The sequence below is a fragment of the Sus scrofa genome, chromosome 2, assembly GCF_000003025.6.
Source record: "Sus scrofa isolate TJ Tabasco breed Duroc chromosome 2, Sscrofa11.1, whole genome shotgun sequence".
Lineage (NCBI taxonomy): Eukaryota > Metazoa > Chordata > Mammalia > Artiodactyla > Suidae > Sus > Sus scrofa.
The window spans coordinates 84529090-84552078 of record NC_010444.4 but is presented as its reverse complement, the minus strand read 5'-3'; the positions used below and the strand labels follow the sequence as shown (position 1 = coordinate 84552078).

The following is a 22989-nucleotide window of genomic DNA, read 5'->3' as shown; positions in this document are numbered from 1 at the left end:
AGAACAAAATAATATATACTTTTTTATCAGAATAAAATTCTATCTTTCAATTTCTATATAGATCTGATTCCTTTGCAAATTGAAGATGTATTATGATGATTCCTTTACAAATCAAAGATACACTGCGGTATCTTAGGGATCTTATTTTTCCTATATTTTGAGTATTTTGTTACTTTTATCATCCTAGGAATTATTTAATCATTACTGATCAATTATTTTTAAAATAATAAGAAAATAAAATGGAATCATCTAGAAAGATGGTCTAGTTGTGAAATAAATCACCACTATTATATCATCCTTGGGTTTCCTTACTGTGTTGCCCACAGTATCATATCTTTGAAAGAAAGTATAAGAGAAGCATAGAGGAGTTCCTGCTATAGCACAGAAGGTTAAGGGTCCAGCACTGTCTCTGTGGTGGTGAGGGTTCAATAGCTGCCAGGTGCAGTGGGTTAAGGACCCAGCGTTATCACAGCTGTGGCATAGGTCACAGGTGCGGCTTAGATTCTGTCCCTAACCCAGGAACTTCCATATGCAGTGGGTGTGGTCAAGGGAGAAAAAAGAAAGAGCAAGAAGCATAGAGACACTATTTTTGCAGAGTTTTTCTTGTTGTTGTTGTTAGCTTTCATTAAACATAGAGGAAAGTTCTAAATTTTTCATTTTCTGCCCATATTGATAAATGAGGAGATTGACAGAAGAGTTTCACAATTATCAGACAAATCAGAAGACAAATGTAAAGAGACTAATAGCATTTTAGACTATAATAATGGTAAGTTAATCACATAAGCAAAATATCAGACTGAAATTTCAGAGGAGTCAAGTAAATATATTTTCTCAAAGTCAAAAATCAATGAGTAGGAGTTCCCGTCGTGGCGCAGTGGTTAACGAATCCGACTAGGAACCAAGAGGTTGTGGGTTCAATCCCTGCCCTTGCTCAGTGGGTTAAGGATCCGGTGTTGCCATGAGCTGTGGTGTAGGTCACAGACGCGGCTCGGATCTGGCATTGCTGTGGCTGTGGTGTAGGCCGTCAGCTACAGCTCCGATTTAGACCCCTAGTCTGGGAACCTCCATATGCCGCAGGAGCGGCCCAAGAAATGGCAAAAAAAAAAAAAAAAAAAAAAATCAATGAGTGAACAATACACTTTAAGAACAAAAGAGCAAATATGGCATTCCCATCCAGTTAGTCATTCAACAGGAAGGACGGACTTTATCACACAGTATTTCTTCTCAAAGTATTTAGAACATCCCATTTTTCTAACAGGATGTGTGACAATGTTCTTTCATCCTTTATGATGTTTGTGCACTGAGTTATTTAATGCAGTTTGTAACAAATGCTTAATGGAGATATACATACAAAGAGGCTAGGAAGGAGACAGATGAGGAAGAAATGAAAACTTTATTGGACTTTATTCTAACTGGTGTTTATAAATATAGAAATGAAAATATTTTGCAATTATGAAGAAAATGTTTTTTCTTTAACAAATTAAGAGATGTCAAAGTTTTTAATGTTATTGCATTTTGGTGATATAAGCGCAAGATAAAGAGCCAGAAGTAATAAGCTAGAATCTATTAAAGATGCATATGAAATCTGGGATCTTTCTTTTGAAAATGGATAGTTTCAGGATCATGCATAAAAGTCAATAAGCAGTTAGTTACTTCTAAAGGACATTACCTATTTCAGGAAAATGGAAATAAAAATTTGAGTTTACTAAGTTTTGATTTTTATTACAATTTCTAATGAAGTTGTTGTTTACTATCTCTTTATTGTTACTTCTCAAGATTATTCATAAAATACTCCAAAATATAAAAAATAAAATGATAAATGCCAATGACTACTTTCTACAATATACCAAGAATTAAATCAGTATATAACTCCTTTATCAACATTAGACAAAAGGATGCTTACAACAGGCTCTAGAGATCACTTAAATTATTTACAGGTAATAGAAAATAGGCTTGCTAAAATATACATTCTTTAGCTATCAGTCATAGAAAAAAACTGTAAACTGGCTACTTAATATGTCACTGCAGCTTAAAAATGTACGTGGATATATTTTCTTCTAAGGAAACTGTCAAACTAAAAAAACAAAACAAAACAAAACACAAAAAAACCTATGCAACATACCTCGAAAGTAATATGGCTCTGACAGATGCTTAAATGTTTAATAATAATAATAGTTTTTGTTGTTGTCTAACCACAGTTGTCCCTCCACATCTGTGGTTTCCACATCCGGGGATTCAGTCAATCAGTGGATCCGCAGTTGGCTGAATGTGTAAATGCAGAACTGCAGATATGGCAGGCCAACCATACTACTATCACCATTATAGTAGGGACCTTAGCATTCATAGATTTTGGTATCTTCGGGGTCCTAGAACCAAACTCCTAGAAGATACTAAGCGACAACTGTATATGTATTAAAAGTACATAGTATAAGCCTCTGAGGTTCAAAACTTCGGGCTAGACTACTCACTAGCTAGGACCTTGGACCACTTATTTAACTTCTTCAAACTTTAATTTCTTTATATGTAAAATAATGATGATGTCCATCTTGCAGGATTTTTGTAAAAGTGAACACAAAATGTAATAAAACTAGAATAATGTCTAACATAGAATAGGGACTTAACAAATGAACTTATAAAAAACCATGATGGAATTTGGCTCTTTAGTCTCATTTTCACGGTGCTAGTGATCTCTCTCCTGTTTATTGCAATTCCTACAGCTTTCCTTCAATCAACAACCAACTAAAGGTATTCCATTCACCCATATATACTGAACACTTACTATTTGAAGGGTACTTTTAAAGCTTTACTTGGTCTTTAATAATAATGTAACTGTTAAAAACATACCAATTGGTTTATACGCTTGTTTTTGTCTATGTTTCTAGATAGTCTAGGATTATTGCCTGTACTTTTAGACATGTATTTCTGTATGCCAGAAAATAATGAGTCTATGAAAGATGTGGTATACATCTCATTCTTACAGCACCCTAATCAGGGTCATCACAGAGCAGGGTCTTAATAAACACTTTAAATGAAGATGGAGATAAACTGTGTATTAACAAACTGTATCACCATAACGACATGTATATTCCACAACACTTTTTTTTCAGCTTACTTGACTAAAAAGAAGAGGATCTGAAATTACAGTAAAAGTGAAACAATGAAAGGGATGGGGAGAAAAACAGGAAGCAAAACTCATTTACAAAGTATCGAAAGGATTCTACCAATACTTAAGAATACCACATTGCTTTGTATAGTATGGCTTTAACAGAGTAAAAAAAGAATTTCTCAAATTATAGGAAAAGAGGTTAAAAGAGACTAAACATTGGGAAGAAAAACAAAAGGAAAGTGTATAAATGCAGAGAGAGGACACATATTCCTGTTCTACTATAGATGTACACTATGTACTTTTTAGACAAAAGGATTTTTTTACTGTTACAGTTAAACCTATGAAATACCAACAACCCCTGACAAGTTTTTATCCCACAAAACCAAATAGATATAAATAAAACATAGTGGAATATGATTTCAATTTTATTCAACAGTAAAATAGATTATTTCTGCTTGGAACATGCCTGTTTTGGCTCTCCTCTGTACAAGAGGAAATAGGATTAAAAGGGTAGCCTACATGCTCTCTGAAATTTGTTTCTGAAATCACTGTCTTACTGCTGAATGTGAGAACTTTTCATGAGACGTGACATATTCCTAAGTAGCTGTATGTAGTGCATTAAGGTATAAATGAGGAAAAAAGGGTATCAATGAGTACCTCCCCTGCCAAATAAGTCATCTTTGGAGAGTTAAATGGTAAATATCAACACATAAGAGAGTCAAAGATATACATGCAAAGCGACCTTAAGGATCAGAATAACAGATAAGTCCTAGGAGTATGAGCATAATAATAATAACAATAATTGTAACAACTGATGTCAATATAACAAAAGAGTCTTTCAATCCAAATGGAGTGTGTGTACTTAGAACAAAGAAAAAGGAAGTAAGAAAGGTAAATATTGGCATGCCTAGTTAAATATCCATCACCATAACAGTAATAACCTAACTTAGTGTTGGTAATCATTTAAAATCATAATTGAGGGAAATAAAAATATGAGACTGAGATATAGGAAAAGGACATCAAGCACACATTTGAAACCAAGATATGAAGAGCAATCACAGGGCCTAGAAAAATGGTGAGATTAGGGGCTCTTGAGATCCTGAGGAGGGAAAAAGGACTGAAGTAAGAATTAAGAATAGGCATAACATAATCTCTTCTTAGTCCTATAAGTCAGTTAAAACAAGATGGAAGGCATCCCATGAAGGTTCTATTACAGCTTATTTTACTCACTATTTTCACTTCCTCTGCTTTTCCCATCACTGCTGCCAATGACTACTACAGTTAAGAAGGAACAAAAAAAGAGGAAAAATAGTAACAATGCACAACACATACAAACAATAGTAATGCAGGGGGAAGGGGAAAGATGAGGAGAAAGAAAATAGTACCAACATGTGAAAGAAAGAGAGAAATTCTACAGCTATCTGACTGTGGAGACCATTCATATATAAAGAATGCACATGAACTGGTCAGATTAATAACAAAGCTCCCTTTTTTTTTTTGGCTTTTTAGGGCCACACCTGCAGCATATGGAGGTTCCCAGGCTAGGGGGTCCAATCAGAGCTACAGCTGCCGGCCACATCAGATCCAAGCTGTGGCTGTGACCTACACCACAGCTCAAGGCAATGCCAGATCCTTAAGCCACTGAGCAAGGCCAGTGATCAAACCTGCAACCTCATAGTTCCTAGTTGGATTCCTTTCCAATGCACCACGACAGGAACTCCCAACTAGATTTTATGATCCACTTTTGGTCTTCCTTCCTTCCTCTCTTTCTTTAGGGCCACACCCTGAGCATATGGCATATGGAAGTTCCCAGGCTAGGGGTCAAATCAGAGCTATAGCTGCCAGCCTACACCACAGCCGCGGCAATGCCTGATCCTTAACCCACTGGGCGAGGCCAGAGATCGAACCCGCATCCTCATGGATACAAGTCTGATTCATTACCACTGAGCCACAATGGGAACTCCAACTTTTGATATTTCTCTCAGCAACCAGAAAATTGGTTCTACTATTTAAAAAACTTGATAGATCCCTTAATTAAGTTAATCCACAGACTGGTACACCTAGGTTACTTACACTGGATATGAATATACCTGTAAAAATCTAACAGAAAATAACTTTGGAAGATATGCATGCCAGATGTTGACTATAGGTAGGTAAAATACAACCTTTTTTTTTTTTTCACTAACTCAAAAGTTTAATACATAGAGGAGCAATCCCCTCAATATTCCTACATTCACTTTACACATGATTGTATGCTATCCCTCTTTAAAAATAAACTCGCACACATATCACAAAAAAATGAGTATGTCACAAAAGATGAATACATGCAGGTTTCTTGAAGCCCCTTAAATTTCTGAAACTAGTGTTGACATCATCAGAAATGGACACAGGCACAATTACCACATTACATATAAATATCCATTTTGATATACCTATGTAAGTATCATTTTACAAATGCACATAACACTACAACAATTAGTACATACATAGCAATAAAAAGAGACTGGTTACACTAATGTAATTTATTGTTAGCATTTATTTACTATTCATGCAAAGTCATATGGTTATTTAGGATGAAGCTACTAGGATTCACACCCTGGGACTGTCTGCTTACTTACTCTGAACTCAGCAAGAACCACCACAGTGGCAGAAACTATATGATTCTTTCATAGGCCTGATAGGAACACCAAGCCAGACAGGGCAGGGTAATATGATCGATCAGTAGTTAAAACAGGAAAAAGAAAAAAAAGAAAAAATAAATAGCAAGCATTCAAAAGGGCAAATAATACAAGCTAAACTAGAAAAGGCCTGCAGAGGAGCTTTTAAATCTTTTAAATTTCTGAACTTCATTTAGGGGACCTGCTGTATGTCACACACATAATTATAAGCCAAAAAAAAGAGAGAGAGCAATCTATCAACTGTAATAATTCTAAATTTGACAAGACATTAGTTTACATGATAACTTGGTTGAAAGCGAATTAGCAAACAAGGACATTCCTTTTTCTTTAATCTTCCAAATAACCATTGTTTTAACTAAAAAGACCTGGGGCAAGGGCCTACAGAGATCCAATAGAAGTAGGGTTATATAATAGAATTAGAGAATAGGATTTATCACTGTCAGGTAGTAGGAGTAAAAGTTACCTTCTTTTACCTACAAAGCACTAGTTCAACTCTTAGAATTACATGTATACCTTTCTTGTTTTCTGTTATAATCGCCTTGAATGCAGACCCCCCCACAAAAGCCCTTCTCTTTAGTTAACCTTCCATTATTTTAAAATCACCCACAGTGATCAGCATAATATCTTCGTATTTGATGCTTGTTGAATTAATTTTTAACTGAAAGATGAGGTAAAATATATCAATTGATTATACTGTATTCTACATGCTAAACACTATTCTAGGAACTAAAACTGGAAAAAGGTTTGAATGGTGTTCCTTGGTAGCTTTTGGTGGGTTAAGGATCTAGTACTGTCACTGCTGGGGCTAGGGTTACTGCTGTGGCACGGGTTCAATCCCTGGCCTGGGAACTTGTGCATGTTAATGAATCTGACTAGCATCCATGAGGATGCAGGGGTTATCCCTGGCCTTGCTCAGTGGGTTAAGGATCTGGCATTGCCGTGAGCTGTGAGGTAGGTCATAGACTCGGCTTGGATTCTGCGTTGCTGTGGCTGTGGCATAGGCCAGTAGCTACAGCTCCAATTTGACCCTTTCTGGGAACTTCCATATGTTACTAGTGCGGCCCTAAAGAGCAAAAAAAGAAAAAGAAAAAAAGAAAAAAAAGGAAAAATGTTTTAAAAAAAGGGATAAAAAATTTTTATTTATTTATTTATTTATTTATTTATTTATTTATTTATTTTGTCTTTTTGCTATTTCTTGGGCCGCTCCCGCGGCATATGGAAGTTCCCAGGCTAGGGGTCGAATCGGAGCTGCAGCCACCGGCCTACGCCAGGGCCACAGCAACTCGGGATCCAAGCCGCGTCTGCAACCTACACCACAGCTCACGGCAACGCCGGATCGTTAACCCACTGAGCAAGGGCAGGGACCGAACCCGCAACCTCATGGTTCCTAGTTGGATTCGTTAACCACTGCGCCACGATGGGAACTCCGGGATAAAAAATTTTTAAATTCATGCTTTGGTGGAAGAAAATAATATATGCAGTCTAAACACCCATTTAAACATTTATCATCCATTATAATGCAAATTATATACACTAGATATGCCTATTGTTTCTAGTTGGCCTCCCACTCCCAACAAAATACAGAAGTGGACCTATATTCCATACTTTGGGGAAAAGCTGATTAGAGCACTGGCTGGCCAATTACCTGTTTGTTTGTTTGTTTGTTTAAAGAATCTAAACTAAGAGACACTGAAAGGGGCCTGAAAATGAGAAGTAGTTAAACCAAGTTGGACAACATGCAATTTGAGTGCTTGAAAGAGACAAAGAAATTGAGATTGAGAACACAAGGACACACAGATAATTAGATGCCATGAGACCCCAGAGATGAACAGAAAAACACCAAGCCCTCATTTTCCAAGTTTCCAATACATAAGAGGCCCAGATGAGGATTCGGAGATCTCTACAATAGTATTCTCTTATCTGAGCTACACTCAATATATTTCTGCCCTCCTCAGTCAAAGAGCCTTAATAAAATCAACAATAGTAAGGTATCCAACTGGTCAGTCAACCAAAATAAACTGATTATTCCCAATGTGGTTCATTCTGAAATTGTAACCTCCTGCTACCATCTCCTTCCAAGAGCTTGCTTAAGTGCCATCCTAACACCATCTTTTGTCCTCAAGTGGGTGAGGGGCGTACTTAGACACACTACTGGGCAGTATAAACTAATGCAAACTTTTGTGGACAATTTGATAGTAAGTATCACACTATAAAACATACATATTCTCCATTTCAGCAGCCCATTCTTGGGAATTTACTCCCCTCTGTCACCCAAAGAGCTAGACAAATGTACAAAAATAAAGTTAATGTTTCCTTAGAGTGTTTTTGTAATAACAAAAACAAAATATGTCAATTGCCCATCAAAAGAGGAATTCCACACAGTCATTAAAAAGAATGCTATTAAATAGATGGTCGAAATACACTATTAAATTAAAATCACAATTGTACAATAAACAGCATGTCCCTCCACCTCCACAGATTTCCTCACACTTAAGATGGGGTATGTACCAATAAACCCACTATAAGTTCAAAATCTCTTAAGTAGAAGATGTATCTAATACACCTACTGAACACCATAGATTGGCCAAGCCTACCTTGAACATGTTCAGAACACCTACAATTGCATATAGTTGGGCAAAATCATCTAACACAAAGCTTATTTTATAATAAAATGTTGACTACCTCATGTAATTTATTGACCAGTTATTGAAAGGGAAAAGCAGAACACCTGTATGGGTACAGAACGGTTGTAAGGTGTGTACCCTCATGATCACATGGCTGACTGTGATCTATGGTTCACTGCTACCGCCCAGCATCACAAGAGAGTATCATACTGCATATTGCTACCGGGGGAAAGATCAGATTTCAAAATTCAAAGTATGGTTTCTAGTGAATGTGTACTATTTTCACACCATAATAAAGTAAAAAAAAAATTTTTTTAAGTTGAATCACTTTAGGGGACTGTCTATAATATATATGTTTATATTCTGAAAACTATAAACAGGTTAAAAAAAGGGGGATACTTCAGAAAGCAAGTATAGTCCTCTCCTTGCCCAGTATCCACAGGGGATTGGCTACAGGACCCTGCCTGGATACCAAAATTCATGTATACTCAGGACCCTTATGTAAAATGGGGCAGCATTTGTATGTAACCTATGTACAGCCTCCTGTATACTTTAAATCATCTCTAGGCTGCTTATAATACCTATACAATGTAAGTGCTATATAAATAGTTGACAGTAGGCAGCAAATTCAACTTTTGCTTTTTGGAACTTGCTGTATATTTTTTCCTGCTTATTTTTGGCCTGAGGTTGGTTGAATGTGTGGATACAGAATTAGAGGTAGGGAGGGCCGACTGTACAATATCTCACTGCTTCAAAAACACACATTATTTTCTATACTTTAACATTTCTAAAATTGGAATGCTTCATATAATCCTTGTCAGTGAGACAGTAGTTGTGACATAATTATCATTATCTATGCATCAAAATGTGAAGAATAGGTGTCTGCACCATAGGGAAAATAACTCTGAAGATAGTGATGAGGCATTTTTAAGAAATGCTGTAATCATCAATTTTCTTGAGTAAAGAGGAAAATGTATGGAAAAATGAACATTAAATTTTTTAAGTGAAAAATTAATTTACAAGACTGTAAAGAGATTAACTAATGTTTAATCTATATCATTTATAATTATTTTCTTCTATCAAAAAAGTGATACGGGAGTTCCCATCATGTCTCAGAGGAAATGAATCTGACTAGCATCCATGAGGACGTAAGTTTGACCCCTGGCCTTGCTCAGTACATTAAGGATCCAGCGTTGCCGTGAGCAATATTATAGCGTAGGTTGTAGACATGGCTTGGATCCCGAGTTGCTGTGGCTGGGGTATAGGCTGGCAGCTACAGCTCTGATCTGACCCCTAGCCTGGGATCCTCCACATGTGCTAATGTGGCCCTAAAAAGACCAAAAAAAGAAAAAAAAAAGTGATACATGTATATATGTACATACATACTCACATGAGTATACTTTTTTTCATACAAAATGGTACAAAGAAGAAAATTCAAGAGGAACATAATTTTGCCACCCAGATAACCCTTAAAATGTTAAAATAGGGCCAAAAAAATTTAAGTTGTATTATTCACATGCTGTATTTTGTTCATTTTTACTCTGGTTTTTAGACTTGCTATTTACAGATCTACCTCCATTTCTTAGGTTAGCATCTCTGAGTTTGCAAAGTAATGTTTCTTATGTAAATGCCCGATTTTTAACTGATATGTTTCAGTTGAGATCAGCGTTATAATGATTATAAAGAGCAATTAAATTCTTAGGTTAGCTAAAAAAGACTATTTAACTTAAACTGCATCTTTACCATAATACTGTAGGAATGAAGAAACTTTAAGGTCTGTTATAGACTAAACTGTGTTCCCCTCAAATGCATATTTGAATCTGTCAATGTGACTGTACTTGGAGGGTCTATAAGGAGGTAATTAAGCAAGGCCATAAGGGTGGGACCCTAATACAATAGGACTGGTGTTCTTATAAGAAGAGGAGGAGGGACCAAAGCCACCCAGTCTGTGGTATTTTGTTACAGCAGCCTATGTTGACTAATGAAGGCTCTTTAGAGCATCATTTAAAAAAATTAGACCATGTCTTCAGTTTCAACTTGGGACATCCTCTCTTGCTATAGTTCTAGCATAAAGAAGAAATATTTCCTCCCGTGCCTTTAGCTGTTGATCAGTAAAATTGCAAAATTCTCAGTTTCAACACCTCTGGGTTTTTGGCTTCTGTATCACTGCAGTGGGAGTAGAAGGCAGGGACAAAGGTTTTGGGATTGGTATTTAGTGGAGAAAAAAAGTGGGAGAATGAGGTGAGATGGAAGAGGAGAGGCAGAAGAGGAACTGAAGAACTCTAGTGGGGTAAGAATGAACAGTACAATCAGGATAGTTGGGGTCAAACTGCAACTATGCTCTTTACTGCTGTATGACCTTTGGAAAGTTAGTTAACTTCTCTGGGTTCAGTGACTTCATGTGAAATACCAGAAGTAGAAATAATAATAGAAATAGAACAGTAACAATAAATCCTATATCGGTGTTAAATAAGACAGCATAGATGTGAGATCTAGGTAAATGAAAGATATTCAAAATGATTAGCTAAATTCAGAGCACAGTCGTTCTGAGTATTCACCCAATTGTTCCCATTTTTAGAGGTATTCCAAAGCAAAGAAAAAGGTATTATCTTTAAAACCAGATAGATCTGTGACTAATCTTGACACTCAGTAGTTATTTGACACTAAAACAATGCTCACCTTATTTGGTTTTCAAAGAATAATTTAGATCAGGTATGTAAAGTGCTTGACCAAGGCTAAGACTTAATACTGTATAGATGTAATTTTCCTCAAAAATTAAATGCATTCTCAATCCAAATTCCAAAAGAATATTTCATGCAATTTGACAAGGTATTCTAAAATTCATCTGGAAAAGAAGATATAACAAAACTATCCAAATGAAAAAAATATCAGGGAAGTTCCCACTGTGGCTCAGCAGTAATGAGCTTGACTAGTATCCGTGAGGATGCGGATTCGATCCCTGGCCTCACTTTGGCATTGCCATGAGGTGTGGTGTAGGCTGCAGACATGGCTCGGATCTGGCATTGCTGTGGCAGTGGCCTAGGTGGGCAGCTGTAGCTCCGATTGGACCCCCAGCCTAGGAATTTCCATATGCCACCAGTGCAGCCTCCCTCCCCCACAAAAAAAGAAAGAAAAAATATCAGGAGAGTTTTGCTATTATATATATGAAAACAGCATAAAGTTAAATATTAAAACAATATGGCATTAGCATAGGTATAGACAAATAGATCATTAAAATAGAATGGAGGAGTTCCCTTTGTGGCTCGGTGGTTAAACCTGACTAGGATCCATGAGGATTCAGGTTCGATCCCTGCCTGGCCTTGCTCAGTAGGTTAAGGATCTGGTGTTGCCGTGAGCTGTGGTGTAGGCTAAAGATGCAGTTCATATCTCATGTTGCTGTGGCTGTGGTGGGCAGCTGAACCTTGGATTCAACCCCTAGTCTGGGAACATCCAAATGCCATGGGTGCAGTCCTGAAGCAAAAAAAAAGAAAAAAAAAAAAATGAGTCCAGAAACAGACCTAGGAATATGGAGATTTGACATATCCTGTAAAGATAAGGGTAAGAATAGATTATACAAAAATAAATCAGAGGTGGATTCAAGTTCTGAAAGTTGAAAAAAAAAAAAAAAAAACAACTACAAAAGAGAAAATAAAGAACATTTAAAAGAAAGCTGGGGAAGGATCTAAGTAAGAGAGAGAAAATTTAGAAGCCATCACCCTCACCATAGAATAAAAAGAAAGCTCATGTATTTTATTCTTGCATTGTAATTTCTTCCCATTAACAGAAATGAAGTGAATCCCAACCTCTAATGTGGTACTCTAATCAGTATGTAAAAATCCGTCTGTATTTAAAAACATTTTAAAAGTAGTTTTTTAAGTATAGAGAGACAATGTGCAAAACCTTTTCTAAAAAGGCAGTTTATCTCATATTAATTCTAAATACAATGAAACAATTTCCTACTGATTAAGTGGGCACCTTGGTGATGTAAATGCTGGTGGTTACAACCACATAATTTAGAAATGCATAAAATATAATTAAAAATAAATGTATACTATGCTCCCATGATTCTAAATCGTATTATGAAGTGGATTTCTCAACAATTCACAATCATTCACTTAAGACTAATGAAATTTTAAAACCTAAATCTGAAAAGAATCAGAGGAAGTCAATGATATATTAGATAATCAAAAGGCAATGCAAAACTTAATTGCCACAGTATTCAACATTCTAAAGGTATAATTTAGGAATTCAATACTGAGGAAAATTGTGCTAAGTGGGTTTTTTTCTTCTTTTTTCTCTTTTGAATGACAAAATAGGGATTGTGTTTTAATTAACACATTGACAAAGTATTTTCAAAAGCTTTATCTCAAGGTTTTATTCATCTGAATGGCTTTCAATTGTACACTGTCACTTGATTCCAGAATGGAAAAATGATTTGTAACTGATTTACAACAGATTCAGCATCTGTAGGTGTCAGTTTAGGAAAATGAAACATAGCATTGGTACTTCTCAGAGGCACTTTTCCATCATTCTGTTTTTCCTGAAGATCCCAGTTAAGTTGAACTCTATGGCTACCAGAACTCTTTGTGGTCTCTATGCCTTTTTCCCTGCACTCAAAATTTCACCTCTATCTGCTGTCACCTGCAGTGAGCAGATATTCTTTCTCAGGTTTAATAAGGAATATTACTGTTGGCAATTACTAGGAAATTGACAAGATGGAAAAGTAGCACACGAGCTGAAATAATTTAAGCCACAAAGTTAAAGATGTCTCCATAAAAGTCATCCTTTTAAAGTATGCAGGAAAAAAAAAAAAAACTAAACAAGATCTGTTAGCTCTTCTATTGGGCTTTCTACTAAGTCAGTTCTAGTCTTAAGATTAAAGCCAGGCTTCTGTTGTGGAATCCCTTATTCAATAAGATTACTACACTTTGGTTTTTGTTATACAAGAAACTTTCTATTCCAACCTCTCCTATCTTTCAGAGAGGTAGGTCAATACAGATTGATTTTTAACCTGGGTCTCAGGGAGACACATTAACAACTAAGAGAAAACTCCAGGCTCTCATCTTATTTTACTTTAAAAACTCGTCAACGTCATTTATCCTTTGACATCTTCGGAATTACTTTCCACAATACAAACTCTGCAAAATTAGCAATGAGAAGTTCTTGCTCTGGTGAGCAGGGTCTAAGAATTTTTCCTTCGAAAGTGGGAAATGTTCTGCGAAGTTTAATTTCTAATGAGCGAGATGAAGACCTTGGAAATTTGCAGAGGTGGTTTGACGGAAAGAAACGCCGCTGTCATTAGAGAGGTCGCAATCCCCAGGCCCGCGGTTGAGGCGGAAGCGCCGGGTAGACCTCTGCCCGGGCAAGCGGCAAGATGCTTCCGGACCTTCGGGAGGCCGCCAGGGAGGGCAGGCCCGGGCACCCTCAGCAGAGAATTATCTCACGTCCAGGCACGCAAGCCCGGTGGGTTCGTCATAAACACGCTAGACTGAGACACAAGCACGGCCGAGGGGGATCGGTCACGCAACTGTCAAGCGAAGCCCACCCTCCCGTAACCGTCCCCAAGGCGACAAGGTTTCCCGGCGTGGATCACTCACCAGTTGCCTCAGGACCGCGACTACAACTCCCAGGAGGCTGTGCGGTGGACAGAGCAGCGTCCTTCCCAGAATGCAGCACAGCGGCCTCCCCGTCCCTCCTTCTCCTTTCTCCGCTCCTCCTACTTATCTACCCAGCGTCACCCGGGAGGACCAGAGGTAGGTTGCGGGAGGGGACTCCAAGCTTCGGCGTGTCGCGTCAGACGTTGGGAGGGGGACTGGGCGGGGAGCAGGGGGGAGAATGGGAGGACGAAGGGGAGGGGAGAGGGGAGGGGAGAGTAAATAGTGGGCCAGGCAGGAAGATGGCGGCGGTAGCGGAGGTGTGAGAGACCCGGGTCTCTTGCAGCTGGATTTTTCTCTTCCCTCTTCCTACCCTTTTCCTTTCCCTGAGGTTGGCATCCCGAGGGTTGAGTTCGGGTGGCGGCGCCGGGCGCAGCGCAGGGGTCACGGCGACGGCGGCAGCGGCTGACGGCTGGAAGGGCAGGCTTCCTTCGCCGCTTGTCCTCCTTCCCCGGTCCGCTCGGTGTCAGGCGCGGCGGCTGCGGCGGCGCGGCGGGCGGACTTCATCCCTTCTCCAGCTCCCTCCTGCACCGGAGCGGGCACTCTTTCTTTCGATATCCCCTAACCCCTCACCTCGGGGACTGGGCGCCTCCTCTGGCACAGCTCGGGGAGCGGGGGCCGGTCTCCTGCTCCACTGTCGCGCCTCCATGTCGGATAACCAGAGCTGGAACTCCTCGGGCTCGGAGGAGGATCCGGAGACGGAGTCCGGGCCGCCTGTGGAGCGCTGCGGGGTCCTTAGCAAGGTGAGCAACCCGCGGGCCCAGGGCCCTCAGCCTGAACTCACCTGCCGCGAGGCGAGCGGCTGAGGGCATGGGGTGGGGCTGGGCGGGAGGCACGGACAGTCCCGGGGCGGGGGCTGCGGAATGTGTAGGGGTGTGGAGCCGAGTACTGCGGCAGGAGTGCCCGGGCCAGGGTTGGGGTGGGGGTGGGGGTGAGGGCAGAAGGGGACTGTCTTCCTCTCCTGCCCCGGAGCTTGGCGGCCTAGGACCGGGGAAAACGTGTCCCAATCCCGGATCCCGTTTGGGAGCGGGATGCGCACGGTGACTTGGACCCAGGGTGGCAGCTGTCCCGCATATGGGAATTCGGGTTGGGCAACAGCGGTGTCCGAAGGACTGGATACGAGAACGATGCAGATGAGACCTTTTATACGAGGTTAGTCAGGAGATGTCAAGCAGAGTAGGCTTGGGGGGTTTCTGCAGACGCGGCTGTTTAGACGGAAGACGGAACAACTCGGCTTGGTGCTGAAATCTGAGGTGGTAAACCGTGCCAGGTTAAATGTGAGAGATCTCAGTGAGGAGGACTCTTGAACTTTTCCCTTCACCCTTTATCCCAGTTCAGAGAAGAGCTATTGAATCGGCAGGTGATAGAAATATTCATAGTAACTTGAAACATGTCAGGATGGAGACCAACTTTTAGTCCAGGAAGAAGAGCATTATTTAATAGTGAAATATTCTTGGTCAGTGGGCCAGAATAAGGTAAAGACATCTATCTTTTCCTGCTTTTTTTAAAACCTGTTTTTCAGAATTTTTGCAAAGCAGGTAGTTGTAGGATTTGAAAGCTAATTAGTTAAAATGGATGAGGTCCTTTGGGGTTTGTTGTTTGGTTTTTATTTTATTTTTTCAAGTTTTTACTGTGAGAAGATCCACATTGCCTTTACTTCCTTCTCTCTTCCTGTTAAACTTTTAGAAATGGCCCGAGCTAGCAGTTAACTTGGAGAAGGGGAGCGGGGTCTGGTCTTTCAGCAAGCTTGGTCATAAGATACTAGGTCATGTGCAGCCACTAGCTATTAAGAAATCACCCTGCTTCCAGTATACACACTTTGGCTAAGCATTTGGACATTGTTTATGGAATTGTTTCTTATTAGGCTCTTGTATTGTCTTTAGAAGGCTGAGATAGGACCTAAGAAAGGCATATCAGAACTAAGGCTTGCAAGTGATTACAGTGTGTGTTGATAGTGCAATCATTATTGGATTCTCAGTGAAAAGTTTTCAGTAAAGTGAAGCTCCTTTAAGTTTGTTGAGATTAAGTGTATCTTGTAATTTAGGAATCTATTGAACACATTGTGTACTAGGTATACATTTTCCTTAGGAATTGTTATGAAATGGGCTCTTGGCTTCTCAGTGATTCTGGTAATTTCATCACTTTTTCTCATTATATGAGAAGCAGACTTCCAAATTAGTATTGTGGTGATGTTAAGTATATTACAAAACAAGCTGTGCTTTTGAACTATTGAAGCATTACTCTTTTGGGGACAGGGGGATTGGAGTGACCAGTGCTCTGGGTATGCATTTTATCTGGGTATCTTTGTATGCAGAGCAGTGTAGTAGGTGTATACTATCTCCTTGATATTTAAGTGAGTAGAAGTAGAGTATTGGGCCACTTCTTTGGTAGGTAAATAACTTCAGGGTTGCTGCATACATGGGCTCAATAAGAGTGTAGCTTTGGGTATTCTTATTAACAGGAAATTTACCTGAAATTTAACAATTTATGCTTACATATAATGCTTTTTGGGAAGCTTTTTAAGCAAGAATATTTTATATTGAATGCATGTTTTAAAATTTAAAGTACATATATGTCTTGACCCTTTGTATTCCCGGGTAATTTAAACAAGAGAACTCAGTATCTGGTCTTTTCCCTCTTTTTTTTTTTTTTTTTTTTTGTCTTTTTGCTATTTCTTGGGCCGCACCCGTGGCATATGGAGGTTCCTAGGCTAGGGGTCTAATCAAAGCTGTAGCCGCCAGCCTACGCCAGAGCCACAGCAATGCAGGATCCCAGCGGGGTCTGCAACCTACACCACAGCTCAGGGCAACGCCGGATCCTTAACCCACTGAGCAAGGGCAGAGATCAAACCCACAACCTCATGGTTCCTCGTCAGATTCGTTAACCACTGCGCCACGGCGGAAACTCCTGGTCTTTTCCTTCTGTTGAGTAATGTAGTTAAGTCCCAATACCAACTCATTTTGTCTCCTCTCTCTCCAAATAGAGTGATTTTTGGAATGGTGGTGGTGAGACAGACTTTAATTATTATAAGTGTACTAGCCTTAAGTGTTTTTGTTTTTTATGAAGCGTATTTTCTGCAGACTCACTTCTTAGGTGCATAGGTTCCAAAAATACAGGTAGGCATTAATTCTAGGTGGTTATAACAAATACCAGGATGGATTGTGGATGGTAAAAGATTCATGCCGTGGTAGAACTTGAGAGCACCTAAGCCTGGATAAAATAAATCTCATCCAGTTTCTTCTGAAATCCCTCCATCCTTTTTACCTTCTCTTTCTTTTCTTTTTCTTAATTTTTTTATGCCCATACCAGCGGCATATAGAAGTTCCCAGGCCAGGGATCAAATGCCAGCATGGAATCCTTAACCCAGGGTACCACAGCGGGAACTTCCTTTTTACCCTTTCTTTACCTTATCTTTTTCTCCACACACGTAATAGTTGGCTGAAATTCTGTCCATCTCTATGGAGTCCATCTCAAATACTCTTTCTATGAAGCCTTTTTAAATTCACCAACCTTTCCAGAGCTCCTTCCCTTGAATTCCTATAGCATTTTATTTATAAGTTGCTTCTGACTCTTATTCTAAATGTGTTTCTTCTCCTCTTGAATCTGTGCTTACTGGGCTGTTGAAAATAGGAATCTTTGATTCTCCCACAGTGTCTACATATTGCTTTGTCTCTGTTAAATGGGGAAGAGTGAGGAAATGTTATTAAGGTAAAGAAAGGAGAGTTCCCGTCATGGCTCAGTGGTTAACGAACCTGACTAGCATCCACGAGGACACCTGTGAGGTTGCAGGTTCGGTCCCTGGCCTTGCTCAGTCGGTTAAGGATCCAGCGTTGCCATGAGCTGTAGTGTAGGTTGCAGATGAAGCTCTGATCCCACATTGCTATGGCTGTAGCTCTGATTTGACCCCTAGCCTGGAGCCTCCACATGCTGCAGGTGGGCCCTAAAAAGGCAAAAGAAAAAGGTAAAGAAAGGGCAGAAATCTGCTTTCTAGCTGTGGACAGGAGTTAACATTTTCTGAGTAAGGGGTCTTAAAGCTTATGCAATTTATTAGGTCTTCTGTAAGAAAATAATGTAAAATTATGGGCATACAATTGCTGAGGCCCCTTCACTTTGGAAGAGGTCTGTTCTTAGTGAACTCTGGATTTCTTAGCTTTATTAGGTTTGCATAACTCTGCTCCCAACTGAGGAAATACTAAGTACCTGTTCTAAGTATATTCTTGTTTAAAATCTTTTTTTTTTTTTAAGATGTATGCACCCCAGTGTTCATTGCATTTTATTTATTTATTTATTTTATTTTTAGGGCACACCCGAGGCCTATGGAGGTTCCCGGGCTAGGGGTCCAATCAGAGCTACAGTTACCGGCCTTCGCCACAGCCACAGCACATCAGATCCAAGCCACATCTGCGACCTACACCACAGCTCATGGCAATGCCAGATCCTTAACCCACTGAGCAAGGCCAGGGCTTGAACCCACAACCTTATGGTTCCTAGTTGGATTCATTTCTGCTGTGCCATGATGGGAACTCCCCTTGTTTAAAATCCTGATTAACCTTAAGGAGTAGAATTTGACAGACAAACAGAGGATAAGTAACTTACAGTCACACAGTTACTAGCCTTCTGAGGGGCAGTAATTGGAACTGAGGTGGTATTAAGGTAGCCAGTCTAAGCAATTTGTATTATAGGCAATGGGGAGTTGTTCATGTAAGTTTTGAAGCTTCAAGCTCAATGAGGTTAATATGTAAGATTAGTAAGGAAAATATGCCTAATAAATAAGATTATGTAAGTTATGAAATAAAAAGCAGAAGATACCACCAGTAATGTTATTAAGTCTTCTCAGGAATCTAGGAACGTGGTAATTTGATAGGAATACTTGAAGATAGAGGAAACAGATTTAAGGGCTTAATATAAAGGAAAGATGAAGAGGGGTTGGTGATGGGCTGTTAAGATTAAGAAGGAAATGAATCCGACTAGGAACCATGAGGTTGCAGGTTCGATCCCTGCCCTTGCTCAGTGGGTTAACGATCCGGTGTTGCCGTGAGCTGTGGTGTAGGTTGCAGATGCGGCTCGGATCCCGAGTTGCTGTGGCTGTGGCGTAGGCTGGCAGCTACAGCTCCGATTAGACCCCTAGCCTGGGAAACCCCATATGCCGCGGAAGCGGCCCAAGAAATAGCAAAAAGACAAAAAAAAAAAACAAAAAACGAAGGAACAACATGGTGTTGAGTATCTCCTCTGATTATAGATGTATTCATGATTTTATTCAGCCGTTCAAATGACAGTACAAAGAAACTGAAGTTCAGAAGAGTTAAATAACTTGTCAAAACTTCTCACACAGCTAACAAAGTAGTTCAGTCTCTCTGTGGTTGTCTACTCCGCTCTGTCCGTGAAGTACAGAACCCTGAACCAGGTTGGAGTCTGAATGACTGTGGAAGTGGCAGTCTAGCCAAGGGAATAGGAATATAGGCAGGAAATGTATCTTATGGGTGGGGATGAATTCAGTTTTGTATATAACCACCATTATTTCAAGTGGATAAGTGGTGGTAAATCACAGGGAGTTAAAAATAAGGAAATAGTGATTAGAGAACCCTTAATAAAGAATTGCCAGTAGCAGAAGCTCTCAGGGAGGTATTGGAATGGTGGAGTTTAAAAGATTTAAGAGCTGAACCATCTCAAACCTGTTGAATTAGGGAGTAGGAAAGTGAAGATTTCTCTGAACAAATGCACTATATTTTTAACAAACCGTCTAGTGTCGGTTTTTGGCAGATAGTTACTGAATTAGCAGGTAGTTTTTGGAGTTAATATGTACTTAAAACCCCAAAGCATAAAAAAATACAATATGCAAGAATTCCCATAAAGGTTACATATCTGCCTTTGCAAGTTTATTGGTTGTGATCTTCAGTGTGCAGCAGCAAAACTTTAGCAACATAGAAACCATTTGTAGATACTAGAAAAAGCTAATACAGGTATGTTTTTAAAAACCCAGTTTTATGTTTATATTATTCTTGAGTTTGAAAAATAGATCTTCAGGGAAACTTGGAAAATGAATTAACTTTTAAATATATAATATTGAGTTTTGTAGAGAGAAAAATAAAGTTGATGTAGACCTACAAAGATTAATGATCTATGATTTTACTTTAATGTAGTTATAAACATCATAAATTTTCATGTGGGAATAACTTACAACAAAAATAGAGTTTGGGCCATGACTGGCTTCTACTTCTGTTGGTTTTGAAGACTTTGTTGTAATACTTAGTTGTAGGAGATTGAGAGACTATATAACTAAATTTACTTTTCTATTGGATATGTTAATTATGTCAAAGACTAATGCAACTTAAGTGTCTTGAAGGTGGCAAGGAAGGGAGAGTGAAAGAACAAAGTAGAATTTTTAACTGAAATGTGCTTCAGTTTTGTTCCCCAAATGTTAGAAGAAAGTATTATATTTTATTTACTAGTTTATTTATAATTTTTGTAAAAATTACCAAATATCATATATAGTTTAGAAAATTTTAACTTTTCACTGTTTTTTGTTTGTTTGTTTTTTGTTTTTACTGTTACAATTAAGTTAGAACTCTCCACATTTTGGTTTTAAAATTAGATTGATGTTTCAAAAATTTGTATTTCCAGGAGTCCCGTTGTGGCTCAGTGGTAACAAATCTGACTGCTATCCATGAGGACATGGGTTTGATCCCTGGCCGTGTGCTCAGTGGGTTGAGGATCCAGAGTTGCCTTAAGCTGTGGTGTAGGTAGTAGACAGATCCTGCATTGCAATGGCAGCTGCAGCTCCTGTTTGACCCCTAGCCTGGGAATCTCCATATACTGCAGGTTTAGCCTTAAAAAAAATTTCAATTTCTAAAATACTAACTTAATTTTTTTGTTTTCTTCTCCCCTAGTGGACAAACTACATTCATGGGTGGCAGGATCGTTGGGTAGTTTTGAAAAATAATACTCTGAGTTACTACAAATCTGAAGATGAGACAGAATATGGCTGCAGAGGATCCATCTGTCTTAGTAAGGCTGTCATCACGGTAAGTTCCTGTTCTCCTTCCTTCAGCAAATATTTATTTTGCATCAGCTATATACTGGGAACCTATTCTAGGTGCTTGGGATTTGTCTATGAATAACATAGATTAAGATCCTTGCCCTTGGAACATACAGTCTAATACTTTTTCTCATAAAGTTACTTTAGAATGTATTACTACGTACAGTTATTTTATATAGACATGTAGGTTACAGCAAGCTCTTAAACAAGGGCTTACAGAAAAAAAGATGTTAGATGGCTTCATACCTAATGAGATTGGGACAGTCACTTGATGAGTTATTGGAAAAAGAGCAAGAAAATAAAAAGATACGTATCTTAACATTTAAAAATTTTTGGTTAAAATACATAAATCCAAATTCATTTGCCAACTTTCTGATGTAGAGCTAACAGTATCTCTTTGAACGTGGAGTTGAGAGAAGTTGTTCTTGAGTAAAGTAGTATATCCATAATGCATGATTTGCAATTTCCAGTTTTGAATCTCTAAAGTGAAATAAAAGCTTAAAGATATTTTGAAAAACTCTAAATATAGGCTTCACATTTTGACTTTTAATGTTTTTCACTAATGTTTTATAGATGTCTCACTTTTATCTAATACCTTTTAAAAGAATGACTCACCTTTATTGAGTCATTCTACTTAGCTTGCATTCAACTTAGTTTACATAGAAACATTCTCTTTGCACTCATATTCCATAGACTTACATAATGTTTAATTAAGTTATGTAAGGACTTCAACAAATAAACTGGCATAAGCAGGTTTGGGGACAATGGACTGACTTGTTAAACATGTAACTCAGCTAGTGGGCCAGAGGTGCCTAAATATACTAAAAATAGCATAGTAGTTGAGAATGCTCAGCATATCATGGCATATTTAATAAAGGGCCATAAAAAAGCTGTTCAGGTCAGTTAAATGGAGCAGGTCAGTTAAATGGAGATAAGTTTAGGGATCTATTGTAGTTAAAATCTAAAAATGGATATGTTAATCATATTTTACTGATACATTCAAAGAGAAATAATACTGTGATAGAATTTGTATTGCTTATAAAAGTAAATGGTATACTTTGGATCTCTGTTGATACCTAAATGTGACTTACATATGTTTATGTTACACACTTAAGGAAAACATAGTATTTTTTCGTCATTTTTCATGTGTTCTGTTCCTCTTCTATATTCACAATTTGAAAACAAAAGTTTATTTGAATATTGAGATGGAAAAACACATAGAGGAGTTAGCTGGAAATGTTAAGAATGAAACTGGAGTTGGCGCTATGGCTCAGTGGGTTAAGAACCCAACTAGTATCCATGAGAACGTGAGTTCAATCCCTGGCCTCACTCAGTGAATTAAAGGATCCGGCATTGCCACGAGCTGTAGTGGAGGTCACAGATATGGCTTGGGTGTGGCGTAGGCTGGCAGCTGCAGCTCCAGTTCGATCCTAGCCTGGGAACTTCGATGTGCCACATATGTAGCCCTAAAAAGACAGGAAAAAAAAAAAATGAAACTATTACTTTCCATTCTTTTATTTTTTAATGCCCAAGCTCTTGGCATATGGAAGTTCCCAGGCCAGAAATTGAATCCAGGCCCCAGCTGTGATCTAAGCAACAACTGTGGCAATGCCAGATCCTTTTGTGCCAGGCAGGGATTGAACCTGCACCTTTGTGGTGGCTCAAATTGCTGCACTTGGATTTTTTTTTTTTTTTGTCTTTTTAGGACTGCACCTGGAGCATATGGAAGTTCCCAGGCTAGAGGTCTAATCGGAGCTGCAGCTGCTGGTCTACACCACAGCCACAGCAACGCCAGGTCCGAGCCATGTCTGCGACCTATACCACAGCTCATGGCAACGCTGGATCCTTAACCCACTGAGTGGGGCCAGGGATAGAACCCACATCCTCATGG

The 22989-nt window shown here is 39.0% G+C and overlaps 1 protein-coding gene across 1 annotated transcript in view; it reads left to right on the top strand.

Moving 5' to 3' along the window:
- The window catches only part of COL4A3BP (collagen type IV alpha 3 binding protein), a 127594-nt gene continuing 118665 nt past the window's right edge, over nucleotides 14061–22989 (top strand). The window contains 3 exon segments of the mRNA XM_021084454.1: nucleotides 14061–14161; nucleotides 14394–14805; nucleotides 20950–21084. Of these exon segments, the coding sequence (XP_020940113.1) occupies nucleotides 14076–14161; nucleotides 14394–14805; nucleotides 20950–21084 (633 nt within the window). The 5' untranslated portion in view covers nucleotides 14061–14075.